The 20,472-nt window shown below is 38.7% G+C and overlaps 1 protein-coding gene across 4 annotated transcripts in view; it reads left to right on the top strand.

Annotated features, from left to right (window-relative positions):
• actn4 (actinin, alpha 4) overlaps nt 1-20,472 on the top strand; it is a 105,615-nt gene that overhangs the window by 62,287 nt on the left and 22,856 nt on the right. For 2 of the 4 annotated variants that reach the window (XM_057839735.1, XM_057839733.1), the window contains exons 3-10: nt 2,324-2,443; nt 3,187-3,273; nt 3,484-3,571; nt 3,821-3,899; nt 8,477-8,558; nt 12,905-12,990; nt 18,938-19,030; nt 19,104-19,229. In XM_057839735.1, coding sequence (XP_057695718.1) covers nt 2,324-2,443; nt 3,187-3,273; nt 3,484-3,571; nt 3,821-3,899; nt 8,477-8,558; nt 12,905-12,990; nt 18,938-19,030; nt 19,104-19,229 — 761 coding nt within the window. Of the gene's footprint in view, nt 1-2,323; nt 2,444-3,186; nt 3,274-3,483; nt 3,572-3,820; nt 3,900-8,476; nt 8,559-9,207; nt 9,294-12,904; nt 12,991-18,937; nt 19,031-19,103; nt 19,230-20,472 lie in introns of all 4 variants that reach the window. The other 2 variants (XM_057839732.1, XM_057839736.1) reach the window with 1 other exon arrangement.

Here is a 20,472-nt window from a genome sequence, read left to right as displayed (position 1 = left end):
TTATCCGATTACTCAATTATTCTAGCTAACTAGTTCATCAATTAATCAACTACTAAAATAATCAATACTTGCAGCCCTAATTGCCTTTATATTTCAAAGAAAGAATTGTTGTCTTTGGCCCAACAGTTTGGACACCATAACCTTCATGTCCAAACTGTTCTTTTCTTCACTGACCAATTAATATATCAACGTTTGTGAAATTTGAAATATTGATGTCTTATTGACAACCAAACATGCACAACGAACTGCTTTGAAGCTTGATAATATTCAGTATGAACATTCAACAGAAAAAAATGAGGCGGAATAGTTTTGTATTTGGTCATTCATTAGAAGCAGCATAGCCATTTTTGACTTGTATGCATTGTATGGTCAATACAGTTTCTATCATCTTCATCAAGTTGTTGAAATAAGCAACTTTCCCAAGGGATAAATAAAGTTTATTGCATTGAATTGAATTGAAAAATGCAGTTTACCGATCATCTACAAAGAACTCTATAAACTCGATCGCGCAGTACAGTCATCCCTCCTTTTTTGTGGTTAATGAGGACCCGAACCCGCCGCGATCAGTGAAAAACTGTAAAGTAGCGCCCCCACCTAAAAAAAAGTGTGTGTTCAATGTATTTATTCAGATTTAGCATTGGAAAGAGATATGTCATGTTTTTTTTTTACTTTTTGTTATTATTTTTTTTACAATTTTAAAAAAAATGTATATATTTTCATAATTTTTTTAAGCACTTCAAATGCAATAATTATGATAAATTCTAAACATCTTACTGTCCCACCGAATTATTTTTAAACAAGAATAAAGCAGGAAAGTGCTTGGCTTGGCAAATCCACTCAAGCAGCTCACTTAAACACAATGAGTTGCCACAGCAACTGTTTAACAAGTTAAGCTATAATTGACGCATGCGGCGCTTTGAAGCTCGGTTCTCTTGCAACATCAATGTATGTCACTGTTAACTTTGATAAGCCCAGTGCACTGCCAGACCAACAACGATCAAGGAGAGGGAGAGAGAGAGGGAGGGACAGTGAGATTACGCGATCGGCTCGGGAAGGCTCATCTGTTTTTTTTGTTTTGTTTTTTTTTTAAATTGGAAAAAAAAAAATCCGCGATGAACAGAGGGCGCGAAGTTTGAAGCGAGGGATCACTGCACTCCCACTCGCTATCGTAAAAACGAGGGAGGAGCTAGACTTCCGCCCTTTCGAATGAGGTGTACCGCAAGCGTGTGGGTGACATAATCACCAAATTACATGGCTTGAAAAATGACATGCGCACAGGATGCGCCTCTGCTGACCATGGGGGGTTAAAGTATAAAGCAGTGGTGTCAAACATATGGCCCGCGGGCCAGAAGCATTCATACTGTACAAACAGAATCGCATGCTTCTATTTTGACATCGGCGCCATAAAACCAGAAATGTATGATTTATGTTATTGAGTGTGTGCACTATTGCATTTCGCTCAGTTTTGTGTCCCCAGTCACATTCGTTCATTCGCCCCTCCCTGTCAAAATAGCTCTGTCAATGGCAGCCAATGCGTTAGCAAGGAAGTGACACACTAATGCCTCAAAACCAGCAGGAATTGATATTAAATCATCAGGAAATAACCTGGAAATGCCCCAAAAATCAACAGAAAGCTACCTGGAAATGCCGAAAAAATCAATAGGAAATGATCCAAAATTTCGAGTAAGTGACCCATAAGTGCACTAAAATTACAAGGAAGTGACACAAAATGAACGCATTGCCTCCATTGACAATGATAGATGTCCAATTCACTTAAACTGGGAGCTAGAATGCTCATTTTTCAGTGCTATCCAATCCCTTCATAATGAACATTGTGTCGAAACGTACAGGAAATAATTCGAAGTACCTTAAAACTATAAGGAAGTGACTGAAAATTAACTCTTTGGCTTCCGTTGACAACAAAAGATGTCCAATTAAGCTAACTTGAGCAGAATAGTTTTGAATGCTCATATTTGAGTGCCATTGACGCTGATAGACATCCTATCCATGTTGACTGGGGGACGTCTAGACGTCCTATCCATGTTGACTGGGGACGTCTAGCACCGTCAATGGCAGCCAGTGAGTTAACTTAAATTTGGCCAAAATAAACTGGCCCGGCTCATATGAGATCTAATTGCAATCGATGTGGCCCGTGAACCAAAATGAGTTTGACACCACAGGTTAAAAAGGAAAAAAAAAATTTAAATTTTGTTTTACAGCTTGCAATTTAGCAAATCTGTAGACATCCAGAAACACTTAAGAAAACAAATATTGCCCACATACCATGCGCACTGAGTTGAAGTTGTTTTTTGTGTTTGCTCAGGTGAGAGGTTACCCAAACCCGAGCGTGGCAAGATGAGGGTGCACAAGATAAACAACGTCAACAAAGCTCTGGACTTCATTGCCAGCAAGGGAGTCAAACTGGTCTCCATTGGCGCAGAAGGTCAATATATACATACTCACACACTTATTTGTTCCAAAAACGTGGTTAAGTGATAATCCACGTTTTTTTTTAAATTTATTTTTGCACCAAGTCTTAACAGCCTGGCATGCGTGGTTTTTGATGAGTCAGTGCCAAAGTACAAAGTGTGTCATCTTGTGTATTTAAGTTATGTGAAGAATTCCAGTCCAACTACATACCTAACTGCATGCATGCGTTGCACTGTAAAAGATGACGTAGAGAAATAGAAATATGTGTCACACCTTCACATTCTCTCCATTTCTGATGTTTTAGTTCAAGCAGTATTGCTTGATGACACTTGTATTTATATTAAGATATACAGCGAACATGCATTTATTATATTTTTTATGCTGTACTAGCTTTCTTGTTTGTTTTTTGTTTCATTATTAAAAATACATATTAAATATTAGTATGTGTTTGAAAATGATGTTAATATTTGTAACATAAATATATCCTGCAAAATATTTTTTAAACTATTTTAAAGACTTCACTTACAATTATATGCATTCTGTGGATTTATTTGTAATTGTATTTTTGTCAATGCATCATATTCACAAATTTAATGTATTGTATAAGTTGGTCTTTTTAACATTAATATTTTCACAAATTAATTGGTGCTGCTATTTTATTACCTTTACAATCAACTACATTCCCATGACATTTTTAACAAATTTTTGTATGTGTGTTTTTTCCGGTACGTATGTGTACGCGTGTTATGTTTGCAGAAATCGTGGACGGAAATGCCAAGATGACCCTGGGAATGATCTGGACCATTATCCTCCGCTTTGCAATCCAGGACATTTCTGTTGAAGGTTTTCTTGATTTTTAGTATCTTTTGACCCACATACACATATATTGTATTTTGTATATATATTGTATCAAATTACGCCACAAACGTGTGCACAATTTCAACACAAAAATGTGTTCTCTCTGGTGGCTTGTCTCATGAGACAGTTGTAAACATTTGATTCCCACGAAAGACTTCTTCATCCTCTGCTGCTTCTTCTTTCTTTTAAACACAGAGACGTCGGCTAAGGAAGGTCTACTGTTGTGGTGCCAGAGGAAGACCGCTCCTTACAAGAATGTCAACGTGCAGAACTTCCACATTAGGTAAAAGGCGAACATGGAATGCACAATGCAAAATAAATTTAGTTGCTGTGCTGCTGCAACACAAACACAGCTGCTGTGCAAGTTGTGAATTTTTAAATGATTCCACAAATAGATTTTTTTGTCCACTTCAAATGTATAGCAAGAGCTCCCACTAGTGGAGATTTCCCCACTGCATTAATAAGAATTTAATAAACATTTGGGGCAGATGTTTGATACTGGTGTATAACTTTCATTCTTGTATTCTGGCAGCTGGAAGGACGGCCTCGCCTTCAACGCTTTGATCCACAGACACAGACCAGAACTTATTGACTACGACAAGCTCAGAAAGGTGTGAAACGCTCACATTACAGCAAAGACACTTACAGTTGTGGTCAAAAGTTTACATACACTTGTGAAGAACATAATGTCATGGCTCTCTTGAGTTTCCAGTTATTTCTACAACTCAGATTTTTCTCCGATAGTGATTGGAACAGATACTTCTTTGTCACAAAAAACATTCATGAAGTTTGGTTCTCTTATGACTTTATTATGGGTTAACAGAAAAAGTGATCAAATCTGCTGGGTTAAAAATATACATACATGGATCTGAAAAAGCGAATCACTGACTTGAACAAGTCAGGAAAGTCAATTGGAGCCATTTCAAAGCAGCTGCAGGTCCCAAGAGCAACAGTGCAAACAATTGTTTGTAAGTATAAAGTGCATGGCACTGTTTTGTCACTGCCACGATCAGGAAGAAAACGCAAGCTATCACCTGTTGCTGAGAGAAAATTGGTCAGGAGGGTGAAGATTCAACCGAGAATCACCAAAAAGCAGATCTGCCAAGAATTAGAATCTGCTGGAGCACAGGTGTCAGTGTCCACACTCAAGCGTGTTTTGCATCTCCATGGACTGAGAGGCTGCCGTGCAAGAAGGAAGCCCTTGCTCCAAAAGCGGCACCTTAAGGCTCGACTGAAGTTTGCTGCTGATCACATGGACAAAGATAAGACCTTCTGGAGGAAAGTTCTGTGGTCAGACGAAACAAAAATCGAGCTGTTTGGCCACAATGCCCAGCAATATGTTTGGAGGAGAAAAGGTGAGGCCTTTAACCCCAAGTACACCATGCCTACCGTCAAGCACGATGGTGGTAGTATTATGCTGTGGGGCTGTTTCGCTACCAATGGAACCGGTGCTTTACAGAGAGTAAATGGGATAATGAAGAAGGAGGATTACCTTCAAATTCTTCAAGATAACCTAACGTCGTCAGCCCGAAGATTGGGTCTTGGGCGCAGTTGGGTGTTCCAACAGGACAATGACCCCAAACACACATCAAAAGTGGTAATGGAATGGCTAAATCAGGCTAGAATTAAAGTGCTTGTGACACGAAAAAGCATGTTTATTTCATAATACACGCGGTATTTTATGCTCCTGAATGATATGGACCGCTTGGATGTGTGTTGAAGCGATCGCTATATTTATTTAGTTTTTTGAATCCCGCGCCAGGAAAATGAGTGACTTCCGGCTTCGGTCTCGCATTGAGGAGGAGGGCGCTGTGACGTGTACGGTAGAAGACGTCCTCTTCACGCTACTGTGTACTGTTGTGTATGAGGACGAAGGATTCAGCTGATTTTGCGGATTAATACTTTTATTTTTTGCATCACGCCAGCCAAACGGCTGCAGAAAAATCATTCTGTATGCGGGAGAGGCGTATGCGCCTTTTTGGAGTTTCAAAAGGTTCCCATTCACCGTGGATATTTACTGTGGGACCATTGGACTTACGAGGAAGTGAGTAAACATCTTGTTTTGTATTATGTCAAATACGAATACAGTGATTACAAAGTAAACACTATAAAATTCCTTTAAATAAAGGAATACTTACGTTTGATCATTGATAGGCATGTAAAAAGCTATCCTCACGCTCATTAGCAGTTAGCTGTTAGCACGTTAGCTACACAACAATTCCAGCCACCCTCCTCCAGGGAACGAACTGTAAATTGCTCTCCGCCAGGCGGTTTGCCGATCCGCAAAGAAACTCGACAACCGGGTCGTCATGTCAAATAATCCAGGCTAGTTATGTGTGATTTTCCACTTCGAAGACTTTGAAACATCCCTCGGTTCGGGTTAGCATGTCGGCTAGCTGTCACTCCTTCTGGTCTGTTTACATTCTCCGAAGCCGGGGAAGGGAAATGACATATGTCCGATTTAGGTGTCATAAAATATCGTTCGGCAGGTGTGACAGTAAAGGTAAAGTCGACTGTTTTGACCATTATGGAGTAATTTTGCCATGTCGTCTTGAATAAATGGATTTTTATTATTTTATATTCCATTTAGCACAAGTTATTTGTCATGACCATGCCATTTATTTAGCAATTGGGGAAAGTACTTGGGTAAAAAGAATATCCTGTAAAAATATTGAAGTAAAGAGACAGAAACAATGACATTTTGCTGCTCTCTTCGTCGCGTTTTCCTCATTGTGAATAGTTCCCCCTCGACGGGCTGACTGGTCCTTCTCAAGCCATTTATATAGCTATTGGGGAAAATACTTGGATAAAAAGAATATCCTGTAAAAATATTGGGAGTAGAGAGACTGAAACAAAGACATTTTGCAGCTCTCTTCGTCTCGTTTTCCTCGTTCTGAACAATTCCCCCTCAATGGGCTGAATAGTAAAACCGATGAGCCTAGTCTACCGCTGACGTCATCCACCTGTTGGGGACGCTAAAGCCCTATAATTGTAGGCGTGGCTAACCGGCAGATTAAAAGACTAATTTCTCGTCATCTGCGCTTTGCTAAATTGTTGTATATAGTCGAATCGTCTCAAAATATGATTCTAATTCACATAATAATGCCATTTAAGACTTTTTTTCTGGTGTCGTATGCTCTTTAAGGTTTTCAAATGGCCTTCCCAAAGTCCTGACTTAAGCCCCATTGAGAACTTGTGGACAATGCTGAAGACACAAGTCCATGTCAGAAAGCCATCAAATCTAACTGAACTGCACCAATTCTGTCAAGAGGAGTGGTCAAAGATTCAACCAGAAGCTTGCCAGAAGCTTGTGGATGGCTACCAAAAGCTACCTAATTGAAGTGAAAATGGCCAAGGGACATGTTACCAAATATTAGCGCTGCTGTATGTATATTTTTGAACCAGCAGATTTGATCACTTTTTTCTGTTCACCCATAATAAAGTCATAAAAGAACCAAACTTCATGAATGTTTTTTGTGACAAAGAAGTATCTGTTCCAATCACTCTATCAGAGAAAAATCAGAGTTGTAGAAATAACTGGAAACTCAAGAGAGCCATGACATTATGTTCTTCACAAGTGTATGTAAACTTTTGACCATAACTGTAGGAAAGATCAATTCAACCCTATTTTTTAATAGGAGCAATATGTAAGATTTGCACTTCAATTATTCATTAAATGGCCCTAATATTTTATTCGACATTAAAAAAACTTGGTTTTTGGAAATACTTCAAACATGGTTCTCATTGGTTAAACCGAGATTTTTCCATTTCAAAAATCGATACTTATCCCTTTTTAGTTATTGTTTTGATTCCGTGTTTACAACTGATGTCCCACCCTAAACCAATCAGATTCAGACTCAGAATATTTATTGTCATTGTTACAAAAAGCACAACAAAACTTTGTTTGGAGCATCCATACAGTTCATACATCTAAGTTGGTAAAGTGCAAAACCCATATAATATACACCCTTAAGTACCAAGTGTAAACATTCGATCACTACAAGTCACTACAAGTACGTGTATTAATACTACAAGCACATGAATTTGCGCATACTTTGACTATACAAATAGGGCTGCAGCTATCGATTACTTTAGTCATCGATTAACCTATCATTTAGTTAGTTGGAATAATCAAGTAATCGGATTAGGAACATTTAATGTGTTGCAGAATAAATTTTAGGAGATGGAAAACAAAGGATTGCACTTTCAAAAAAGCATTAAATGCAAATTAAAAAAAAAAAATCCCTGAGTGTTTCTTCAAACTATGCAGGATTGCACTTTCATTTAAAAATAAGATACCTGAGCTTAGCCTCAAATTGTGTTAAAAAAAACATGAGAATCTAAGTACAGCAAAAGAACAATTGGCTAACTTGCTAGCAAAAGTCCACTAGCTTAAGTGCTATAAAGTGCTAACTTTTTTCCCCAATGCTCTTAACAAATGGTTAAAATACATAATCCCACAAAAAACTGCTAAATATACATATAAACTAAATTGTGATTGCATTGAAAAAAAATGTTTACGAATGCATAAAAAATGTTTGTGTAAACAAAAACTTACCTTATGTTGGTCTTAACGGGGAACAGCTGGATTCAGCCATGTTAAATGAGTTATGTCATACTCACTGTTGCCACTAGAGGGCAGTGTATCCACCCAAATCAATAAACACTCACCATTACAACGGCACTTTAGTTATACGAATCCTCGAATCAGGAAAAAATTGATTCGAAGCTTTTTTCTAATCGAATTACTCAAGTTAATCGATTAATCGTTGCAGCGCTAATTACAAACATGTACTTGCAGATAGTTGTATTACAAACACATGAACTTGAGTGTACTTGAACTGAAAATAGGTGTACATCTGTGTACTTGTACTACAAGCACGTGTACTTGCGTGTTCTTGTATTACAAGGACGTGTACTTGTAATACGTGCACATGTACTTGCGTTTTGATGTAATACATATACGAGTATACCTCAAGAAATTGCATTTAATAGTTTTTTTTAATCACAAGCTCCAGTTTTACTGCATCACATTTTTTTCAGGGGGCAGAAAATGTACCAATAGACTAGTAATTAAAAAACAAAACAAAAAAAAACCTTTAGTTTATTTAGCTTGATTGCATAGGTATTGGTTTGCGGTGACTGCGGCTACATTTTTTTTGTAACTCTGTTTTTGACAACAATGCAGGATGACCCGGTGACCAATCTGAATAATGCCTTTGAGGTGGCTGAGAAGTACCTGGACATCCCCAAAATGTTGGATGCAGAAGGTAAGGTTTATTTGTGGCCAACTGTGTCTTAATTTTTGTTTTGTGTATTGTGATGAATTCCTAAAGGTTCAGTGTTTTTTTTCTCTCTTTTCATTATGTTTTGCTATGTACGTAACTTAAAAATATGAAACTGAAGAGTGCTTATGACTCATGATAGCTTACATAGTAGGGTCTTAAGACAAAGCTGGTTTCTAGTTATGGTTTTCAAACCAGGTTTTGTGTTTCAGAGATGGTTAATAAAGAGTCCTTGGGTTTTGGTCTATGGTTTCAAGCTTTGGTTAGAATGTTGAACAAGAGTTTGCCTCTTATATTACGAATTCAAATGTGTGTTGGGCTCTCAAAGTATGGTTTCAAAACATAGTTAGGTTTCCAAACATTAGTTGGGTTTCAAGAGGCTTAAGGTTTCAAACAAGTGTCACGTAATGGTTTCAATCGAGGTCTAGTTTTCAAATAAGGGTTTCAAACAAGTGTTTCAAGCAGCATACACGACCGTATGTTTTTGTATTGATTAATCATTATTATCAGTTTTTACATTTGCATTATTTTGTCTACCACTTGGGTTCCGTGTTTGTGCGCATGCGTGTGTGTTGTTAATATATGTACTGTATGTCCATGTTTAATCCCGTCTTCCTAACCTCCCCCTCAATAGACATTGTGAACACTGCTCGTCCAGATGAGAAAGCCATAATGACTTATGTGTCCAGTTTCTACCATGCCTTCTCTGGAGCTCAGAAGGTACCCCATGCCCCCACCCCCATGTCACCCCTTTATTTTGTTTTTTTACTAACAAGCGCCACCCTCCTTCCAGCATGGCCCCGCCCTCTTTCACAGCTCTCTCAGCTCCAGTCCTGCGCAGCAAAAGGATGTGTTCAGACATAAATACGTAACAATCCATAGACAGTGAATAGAACTCAGCTGGTGAAAGAGTGATAAGATAAAAAGGCAATTTTGACTGCTTCTTTAGTGCTAATGAAATCTCAATTCTGAAGTCTTATTTGTTACAATTCCCATTGCTGTAACTGACCCTGGTAATCCCATTTAATCATATTGACTTCCATTAAAATCCCTGTAAAACGATATAAGATCTTGATCCTTTTTAGGGATGCTAATTATAGCATGAATGGCCGGTCTGTGTAAAAGCTTGTCTTCTGGATTTTTGGAATGCTAACACGTAGCTAAGGATTCATTTGAATTGAAGCACACGAGAACTCGAGAGTGTTGTCATAATGTGACACTAGTACTAGTTGTTAAGACTCTATGAACGCACCACAAGCAGCAATGTCGTTGTGATGCGCGAAATTTATTGAAAAAAAAAAATATACATATATATATTTTGTTGTTGTTGAGAAATTGTGAAGCTCGTTTGTCCAAAAACAAATCGATAAATAAGCCACTTTGTTATGAAGCCGCATGATTCAAATGGAGAGAATTAGGTAGCTGATTACAGAGCGAAAATACCTTAATTTGTAGTTTATGTAAAATTTATTTAATCGTGTAGTGTTGAATACATATTTAAAAAAGCACGACTGCATTAATAGGAAAAAAAAATTTCAATGACAAAAATCTATATTGGAAACTTACATAAAATACAGTGGGGCAAATAAGTATTTAGTCAACCACCAATTGTGCAAGTTCTCCTACTTGAAAAGATTAGAGAGGCCTGTAATTGTCAGCATGGGTAAACCTCAACCATGTGAGACAGAATGTGGAAAAAAACAGAAAATCACATTGTTTGATTTTTAAAGGATTTATTTCCAAATTGGGGTGGAAAATAAGTATTTGGTCACCTACAAACAAGCAAGATTTCTGGCTGTCAAAGAGGTCCAGCTTCTTTTAACGAGGTTTAACGAGGCTCCACTCGTTACCTGTATTAATGGCACCTGTTTTAACTCATTATCGGTATAAAAGACGCCTGTCCACTACCTCAGTCAGTCACACTTCATACTCCACTATGGCCAAGACGAAAGAGCTGTCGAAGGACACCAGAGACAAAATTGTAGACCTGCACTAGGCTGGGAAGACTGAATCTCTAATAAGTAAAATGCTTGGTGTAAAGAAATCAACTGTAGGAGCAATTATTAGAAAATGGAAGACATACAAGACCACTGATAATCTCCCTCGATCTGGGGCTCTATGCAAGATTCACCCCGTGGCGTCAAAATTATAACAAGAACGGTGAGCAAAAATCCCCGAACCACACGGGGGACTGAGTGAATGACCTACAGAGAGCTGGGACCACAGTAACAAAGGCTACTATCAGTAACACAATGCACCGCCAGGGACTCAAAACCTGCACTGCCAGACGTGTCCCCCTTCTGAAGCCAGTACACGTCCAGGCCCGTCTACGGTTCGCCAGAAAGCATTTGGATGACCCAGAAGAGGACTAGAAGAATGTGTTATGGTCAGATGAAACCAAAATAGAACTTTTTGGTAGAAACACAGGTTCTCTTGTTTGGAGGAGAAAGAATACTAAATTGTATCCGAAGAACACCATACCCACTGTGAAGCATGGGGGTGGAAACATCATGCTTTGGGGCTGTTTTTCTGCAAAGGGACCAGAACGACTGATCTGTGTAAAGGAAATAATGAATGCGGCCATGTATCGAGAGATTTTGAATGAAAATCTCCTTCCATCAGCAAGGGCATTGAAGATGAGACGTGGCCGGGTCTTTCACCATGACAATGATCCCAAACACACAGCCAGGGCAACAAAGCAGTGGCTTCGTAAGAAGCATTTCAAGGTCCTGGAGTGGCCTAGCCAGTCTCCAGATCTCAACCCCATAGAAAATCTGTGGAGGGAGCTGAAAGTCTGTGTTGCCCAACGACAGCCCCAAAACATCACTGCTCTAGAGGAGATCTGCATGGAGGAATGGGCCAAAATACCACCAACAGTGTGTGAAAAGCTTGTGAAGAGTTGCAGAAAACGTTTGGCCTCCGTTATTGCCAACAAAGGGTACATAACAAAGTATTGAGATGAACTTTTAGTATTGACCAAATACTTATTTTCCACCATGATTTGCAAATAAATTCTTTAAAACTCAAATTCGTGATTTTCAGTTTTTTTTTTTTTTTCTCCACATTGTCTTTCATTGTTGAGGTTTACCCATGTTGACAATTACAGGCCGCGATAATATTTTCATGTGGGAGAGCTTGCACAATTAATGGTTGACTAAATACTTATTTGCCCCACTGTATAATTGGAAATTTGTGTCTGTGTGTGTTCGTTCCCTATGGACTCCGAAACGGCTGGGCAGATTTTGACAAAATGTTACAGAGTTGGACTTTATCTGTCTGGGAGTGTTCTTAGATGGGTTCGATCTCCGTAGGCCTCCATTTAGTGCGGAAATTTAATTCGAAACGCAACAAATTATCATAGAAAATGCTACTTTTTCCTTCCGAGCAACGCCGGGCCATAATGCTAGTATTAAGTATACATGAAGCATAATACAAGTTTTTCCTGATTTAAGTAATTCACAATATTAATATAAATGTTAACTACAGTTGTACCTCTACTTTCGAAACTAATTGGTTCTGGAAGTTGTTTTGTAACTTGAAAACTGTAAGTAGAGGTGCGTGTTCCATGTAAATGCCCTAATTAAATTCCAAGCCCCCAAAAATTCCGACAGAAATTTTCTATAATGTATAGAACTGCATCAAAACATGTAAAAAATTCATGTTACAGTTAGATTATTGCCCAATAAACATAAAATCAAAGTTGTGCATAATGTAAAAAAACAAGAATGAAGAGTAAAAGTTAATTCACTCATATAAAGCTGTCTGACCACAAGGGGCGAATGAAGAGTACGCTGGGATATAAGCATACACATACAGTAGAGGATCCCTCTTAGCCAATTGGATGCCAGGAATGTTCGGCAATAGCCAATGGCCGAGCAGCTACAAGTATGTCACGTTCAGGCAAGTCTTGGAGCCGCGAGGCCCAGCCAGACTGGACGTTTGCCTTTCGTATCCTGAAATTTCTTTCGTAACAAGAGGCAATATTTAACTGAAAATTCTGTATATAGAGATGTTCTTTATTAGCGGTACCGCTGTATATAGTTTATTTTATTGGCACATTTAAAAAATATAATTACATCCCTTGTTAACTCAAAAAATAAATAAGGCACAACAATTTCACCAGTATGTGTTAATAAATAAATAAATGTGGATTGTTACGTGTGTCCAAACATGATTTACGATGATCTTTTGGTGGGTTGGCATTGCTTTCAGGTGGAGCAGCAGATTTAACTCCTGCCCTATCCAAAGTCGCTTTTTGGTTGCTTGGGCTTCATGCTTTTCTTCGTCTTCTCTCTCTTTTTGTTTCATTCTTCGCTTCGGCTGTCGAGCAGACATCGTGGGCACGCTGAGGCCTGACGAGAAGGCCATTATGACATATGTGTCCTGCTTCTATCACGCCTTCTCTGGCGCACAGAAGGTACATGCATCCAACACTCTTTAAAACAGAGTTCCCATCACATACAGTATGTGTGAACAGCAAACTCTTGCATATTTGCTGTTTGGCATTTACAAATTCAAAAAATTTTGGAAATGTTCCTATCATTCACTGTTATGCTCGGATGCAATTTATGATGAAGCCACTCGAAAAAGCAATGTAACGCCCCTATTGGTGTGTTCGCTGTAGCAACGCAATGCTCCTATTGCTGCGTTCGTGTGCACAAATACTTATGTGTACACTTTTTCGAGTGGCGCCATCATTGTAAATAGTTGTCGAATGCAGGACATGAGTGAGTGGCTTGTTGGTAAATGTGTGTGGAGAAGTAGCCTGAATATTGTACTTAAGTGCCTGTGACAGGATAAAAAAAAGTCTTAGATAGCACTATTATGTGAAATAAAGTCATATTTTGAGACGATTCGACTATATGCAACAATTTGGCAAAGCGCAGATGACGAGAAATTAGAATAGTCTTTTAATCTGCCGATTAGCCCCGCCTGTCATTATAGCGCTCTAGCGTCCCCACCTGTATGATGACGTCGGCAGGGTCACAATTTCAGCCGATTTAGAATTCAGCTCATTGAGGGGGAAGATTCAGAATGATGAAAATTGCAACAGAGAGCACCAAGATTGTTGAAGTCATTGTTTCAATCTTTCTACTCCAATATTTTACAGGATATTCTTTTTATCTCAGTATTTTCCCCAATTACTAAATAAATGGTATGGACATGACGAATAACAGTCTTGTGCTGAATGGAATATGAAATATTAAAAATGCATTTATTCAGTACAACAGAGCAAAATTACTGCATAATGGTCAAAACTGTTGACTTCTCGCACCCCCAAACGGTAATTCATGCCACCGGAGTTCATTAGGCATTTGTCATTTCCCTGGCCCGGCTTGGGAGACAGAGGAAAGCGCGTAAACAAAAGAGAAGGCGTTACAGCTAGCCTATATGCTACCCCGAACCAAACGGCGTTTCCAAGCCTTTTTCTCACCTTTCGAAAATGAAAAATCACACAAAACTACTCCAACTCATGTCGCGCATTGCGACGTTATGGCTCATCGTTCTGCTGCGCCTTGGCGGGCAGGCGGTGTTCTTCGCCGGGGAGAATAAGGGAAACGCTGAAAATGTAAAAATACAGGAGTAGTATTACCCCCCACAAAATGCAAGGCACCTCCTTATTAAGACGTTTGCCATGATCTCAGTATTGACATAATATAAAACACGAAACTTACTCCCTTGTCTGTCCAATGGTTCCTTGGTCTTGTTTCTACCATGGTGGTGAACAAGGATCTTTTGGAAATCCAAAAAGCCTCACACCACTCTCCCTGGTGTAGAAACAAAAGCCTGCAGCACATTGGGCTGGCGTGACGCAAAAAATAAACAAATTAATCCCCCAAATCAGCTGAATCCGCGGTCCTTCTGCATGCTATATGGTAATGGCTGTCTTTTGAAGATAATCTCTACCACTGACGTCACATTCGCCTTCTTCCTCAACCCGAGACTGGAGCTAGAAGTCATTCATTTTCATGGCTCGGGATTAAAAAAGTTGAATAAATATATCGATCACTCCCACACACATCCAAGTGGTCCATTTCATTCAGGAGCATAAAATACCGTGTGTAAAATGAAAATAATATGCCTTTTTTGTCACATGCACTTTAAGGGAGGCTAAATCCCACTGTGTATTCTCACAAGTGCCACAATGACAGAAACAATGTTGTATTTTCATGTTGTTTTCAAATAATCAGATGAAAATTGTGATTTCTCACTTTACATTTTAGTCTCTCAAGAGACATTTTTAGCTTGTTATCGTCATGGAAAAAATGTCGAGATCAAATATTTTTGCTATCGTCATCGTTGATGAAAACAACAATTGAAGTTGGGTACTCCACTTCAAATGGATTGAACGTCTACAAGTAACAAACTTATTCTAAGTCACAGCAGTAGGACGATTGGACGCCGTATGATTGGACGTCTATTATCGTAAGTGGCATTGAATTAATTAATATTGTTTGTCCACATCGTCGTTGGCCCAGCTGAGATGTCACGTCAGTTTGTGCTTGCTTGCTATTTAGGCTAGTATTAGGAAAGTTGTCGCGGAATCTATTGATGAGGCTCATGTGAAGGTTGCCATCTACAGTGGGGCAAATAAGTATTTAGTCAACCACTAATTGTGCAAGTTCTCCCACTTGAATATATTAGAGAGGTCTGTAATTTTGTAATGTAAACCTCAACCATGAGAGACAGAATGTGGAAAAAAAAACAGAAAATCACACTGTTTGGTTTTAAAGAATTTATTTCCAAATTCGAGTGGAAAATAGGTATTTAGTCACCTACAAACAAGCAAGATTTCTGGCCGTCAAAGAGGTCTAACTTCTTCTAACGAGGTCTAACGAGGCTCCAGTCGTTACCTGTATTAATGGCACCTGTTTTAACTCATTATGGGTATAAAAGACACCTGTCCACAAGCTCAGTCAGTCACACTCCAAACTCCACTATGGCTAAGACCAAACAAAGAGCTGTCGAAGGACACCAGAGACAAAATTGTAGACCTGCACCAGGCTGGGAAGACTGAATCTGCAATTGATAAAACGCTTGGTGTACAGAAATCAACTGTGGGAGCAATTATTAGAAAATGGAAGACCACTGACAATCTCCCTCGATCTGGGGCTCCATGCAAGATCTCACCCCGTGGCGTCAACATGATAACAAGAACGGTGAGCAAAAATCCAAGAACCACACGGGGGGACCTAGTGAATGACCTACAGAGAGCTGGGACCACAGTAACAAAGGCTACTATCAGTAACACAATGCACCGCCAGGGACTCAAATCCTGCACTGCCAGATGTGTCCCCCTGCTGAAGCCAGTACATGTCCAGGCCCGTCTGCGGTTCGCTAGAGAGCATTTGGATGATCCGGAAGAGGACTGGGAGAATGTGTTATGGTTAGATGAAACCAAAATAGAACTTTTTGGTAGAAACACAGGTTCTCGTGTTTGGAGGAGAAAGAATACTGAATTGCATCCGAAGAACACCATACCCACTGTGAAGCATGGGGGTGGAAACATCATGCTTTGGTGCTGTTTTTCTGCAAAGGGACCAGGACGACCGATCTGTGTAAAGGAAAGAATGAATGGGGCCATGTATAGAGAGATTTTGAGTGAAAATCCCCTTCCATCAGCAAGGGCATTGAAGATGAGACGTGGCCGGGTCTTTCACCATGACAATGATCCCAAACACACAGCCAGGGCAACAAAGCAGTGGCTTCGTAAGAAGCATTTCAAGGTCCTGGAGTGGCCTAGCCAGTCTCCAGATCTCAACCCCTTAAAAAATCTGGAGGGAGTTGAAAGTCCGTGTTGCCCAACGACAGCCCCAAAACATCACTGCTCTAGAGGAGATCTGCATGGAGGAATGGGCCAAAATACCAGCAACAGTGTGTGAAAAGCTTGTGAAGAGTTACAGAAAACATTTGGCCTCCGTTATTGCCAACAAAGGGTACATAACAAAGTATTGAGATGAACTTTTTGGTATTGACCAAATACTTATTTTCCACCATGATTTGCAAATAAATTCTTTAAAAATCAAGCTGTGATTTTCTGGTTTTTTTTTTCACATTCTGTCTCTCATGGTTGAGGTTTACCCATGTTGACAATTACAGGCCGCTCTAATATTTTCAAGTGGGAGAACTTGCACAATTAGTGATTGACTAAATACTTATTTGCCCCACTGTATGTGTGGGTGCCTGATGCTGTCCATTCTCGCGAGATACTTGTTGTTGTAGCTTTAAAAGCCTCTCAATTTTAACTTCTTTGTTGCCATCTAGTGGGTTTCATAGGCACAACAAATCCTTTGGTTGCAGTTATACACGTTTGCTGTTTGCCGCATAGTTTTAGTGACTTGATGGGAACTCTCATAACACACTTCTATGCTTATGCTGACTCTTTCACTTAAGAACTTGTCGATTCGCACTCGCCTTCCTCAAGTCACGATACAGCATGCTTATTGGTTTTCTCCGAACACACCGATGTGAATTAGTCGGTGTGGCAAAATGCTCCAATGATGTCTAAAAAGAACACACACACACAAAAAAAAGGATTTTCTCTAAAATGAGAAGCAGTAAGTTCTCAAATAAATGATTCTCAAATAAACAATGTATGAAACATTTTGAACAATCTGAATGATTATGCATTAAATAATGACCATATATGTACAAGCTTTATATCAACGTAAATATGTCAGTTTGTCTTTTTAGGAATGTAAGTAGCGTACAGTGATCCCTCGCTACCTTGCGGCTCAATTTTCGTGCCCTCAGTGCAGCGCAGATTTTAAAAACTGTTCTTTAAAAGAGTTCTAAAAACATATTTATGTACACTTTATTTTCATATACGTACTGTATGTATTTACACTTACACGTATACACCCCCACCCCACGCAAACACGTATCATATGAGAGAGAATGAATGTACAGTACATATTATTTATATTATTATTATTATATGTATGTTATATTATTTACATGTTTCAAACTACAATGTTCTAATGATAACATGCACTTATAGGGTGTTATATACACCTATTGTTATCATTTATATACACACACACACACACACACACACACACAAAAGTATGCTAGAAAGGGGGAGCGGTGACGCAAACAGTCGGTTCTGGTCCCTATTAACAGTAATAATTTAGGGATCACTGTATTACAGTTCTTTTTAAACTATCATGTTTCAAAACGTAGTTTTTTTGGTGCTTAACTTAGAGTGTGACTATGGGAAGCGATAATTTCTTTGTGAAACATGAGTCAACATCTTTCCGCTTTGCTTCAGTTGCTATTTTATGCCACAAACAAATGTTCTCTTACGATGTACTATTATTGTCAAAACCAAAATGGTTTCAGAAATACCTAATGCTTAAAAAATATCTGTATTCTAGTTCAGTTTTGACTTTACTTGTCGAATGTGTTGTTTTTGTATTCTTGCAGTCTAGTAATTAATGTCGTAGGACCCACTGGACTTCAGCGCCATTTGAACCTGATGTACTCGATGTATGGATCCACTTAAGACGCATGGCGTTTATTTTTATATGATTTTTGATTGTTTGTTCGTTTGTTTTTTAAACCACAGTGTGTTTGATTGAGGCACATGAAACTAACTGCCAGCAGCTTCCTGCATGTTGCAACCATCTTTGCAAAGCTTCTGGATTTTTTTGTTTTTGTTTTTACACGTTTCCTTCTTAAACGCAACATATGTTTTTTTCTTATTTTTTAAAGTAAGATTTAGCTCTCAATCACTGCTCTTGTGTTTTCACTTAAATGACTTGAAGTTGAGTAGTAGATGCTAACACGTTTGTGAGCACATTTGATTTTGATTTTTGAAACTGACTATCTGTAAATTGGTAAAATGAGAAGAATATTTAAAGAATTCAAATTATAGAATGTATTAGTAAAATGTGTGTTCATATTTGAAAAAGTAAACAATTTTTCATCAACAGTTATAGTGCTTTTATTGAATTATTTGATCAAACAAATACAAAATTACTGCTGAGCTGTACAAAATATATCCATGTGTTTTAATTAAATTACATTTTCTTTTCATATTAAATTTTCTAATATTCTTGGGTAGTTATAATTATTTGAAACTTATTTCAATAATAACCATAAAATGCCAAATGATCAGAGATATTTGTTTTTGTACATGAATTAATTCAAATGATATAAAATAAAGTAATATGTATTTGAATAATTTAGTTTCAAAACTCTATAATTTCATTAACCCATTATTTAATGAGTTATGATAAATAAAGTAGAAAAAAAACATGAATTTATAAAAATTCAATCTTAAAAAACAAAAACAATGACTAAAATAATGCAAAAATAGTTAACATTAGCCTCTCTCACCAGCATGTTTTCTCTTCTTGTAGGCTGAGACTGCTGCCAATCGAATCTGCAAGGTACTGGCTGTCAACCAGGAAAATGAGCACCTGATGCAGGAATATGAGAAACTGGCCAGTGATGTGAGTAAAAATTTAATCTACCTGGAAATGATACATAACTACTGTTAATGATGATGTGACTTCCCACTCACAGCTCCTGGAGTGGATCCGCCGAACCATTCCTTGGCTGGAGAACAGAAATCCGGAGAGAACCATGTCCGAGATGCAGCAGAAGCTTGAGGACTTCCGGGACTACCGTCGTGTCCACAAACCACCAAAGGTTTGGATCCACTTCCATAAAGCTAGCTGCTTGAATTATACAGTTACAATTTTTTACCGAAATTTTTGCCCAAAAATGCGGATGCGACCTACAGTATATGCTTTCCTCCCTCTGACTACTGCCCAATTGTAGACAGCCGTAACACTGAAACAGCATACAATTTAGCATTGGCTACGTATGTGACCTTTACAGACAAGTTATGCTCAAAATAATCTACAAATGTCGAATACAAAAAATACTCGCACAACAAGAAAAATATGCGCTGTACTATCGACAAACAGTACTTACGAAAAAAAATTTCCCAAGGAAGACATAAAGACCAACACCACGACCAAAGCTGCAACTCTGTACGTCGTGCAGCCACTATTTTCTTTTGCTACAATGTCGCCGAGCAACCTCAAGAGGGTGCTCTAGGAGTGCGCAAAAAGATGAGGAAATGAGAAAAATGTTTGAAAGTGGGGTGGGGGGATATATATAAGTTGTGGTCAAAAGTTTACATACACTTGTGAAGAACATAATGTCATGGCTCTCTTGAGTTTCCAGTTATTTCTACAACTCTGATTTTTCTCTGATAGAGTGATTGGAACAGATACTTCTTTGTCACAAAAAACATTCATGAAGTTTGGTTCTTTTATGACTTTATTATGGGTTAACAGAAAAAGTGATCAAATCTGCTGGGTCAAAAATATACATACAGCAACACAAATTAGCAATTTTGGTGACTTAGAAAGTTGTGTCAGTGAAATGAGCTTAATAGCATGGCCTCTTAACTTCTTGTGAGTGATTATAAGTGGTGCGCTGGTGACTTCTCTGAGGCCATTTAAATAGGGCTCATTAGATGCAAACGCCCACAAACGCTACAATGGGAAAGTCAAAGGAGCTCAGCATGGATCTGAAAAAGCGAATCATTGACTTGAACAAGTCAGGAAAGTCACTTGGAGCCATTTCAAAGCAGCTGCAGGTCCTAAGAGCAACAGTGCAAACAATTGTTTGTAAGTATAAAGTGCATGGCACTGTTTTGTCACTGCCACGATCAGGAAGAAAACGCAAGCTATCACCTGCTGCTGAGAGAAAATTGGTCAGGAGGGTGAAGATTCAACCGAGAATCACCAAAAAGCAGATCTGCCAAGAATTAGAAGCTGCTGGAGCACAGGTGTCAGTGTCCACACTCAAGCGTGTTTTGCATCTCCATGGACTGAGAGGCTGCCGTGCAAGAAGGAAGCCCTTGCTCCAAAAGCGGCAC

The sequence above is a fragment of the Corythoichthys intestinalis genome, chromosome 6 (assembly GCF_030265065.1).
Source record: "Corythoichthys intestinalis isolate RoL2023-P3 chromosome 6, ASM3026506v1, whole genome shotgun sequence".
Classification (NCBI taxonomy): Eukaryota; Metazoa; Chordata; class Actinopteri; order Syngnathiformes; family Syngnathidae; genus Corythoichthys; species Corythoichthys intestinalis.
The sequence above is the reverse complement of the archived record's forward strand: the minus strand, read 5'-3'. Positions and strand labels throughout refer to the sequence as shown.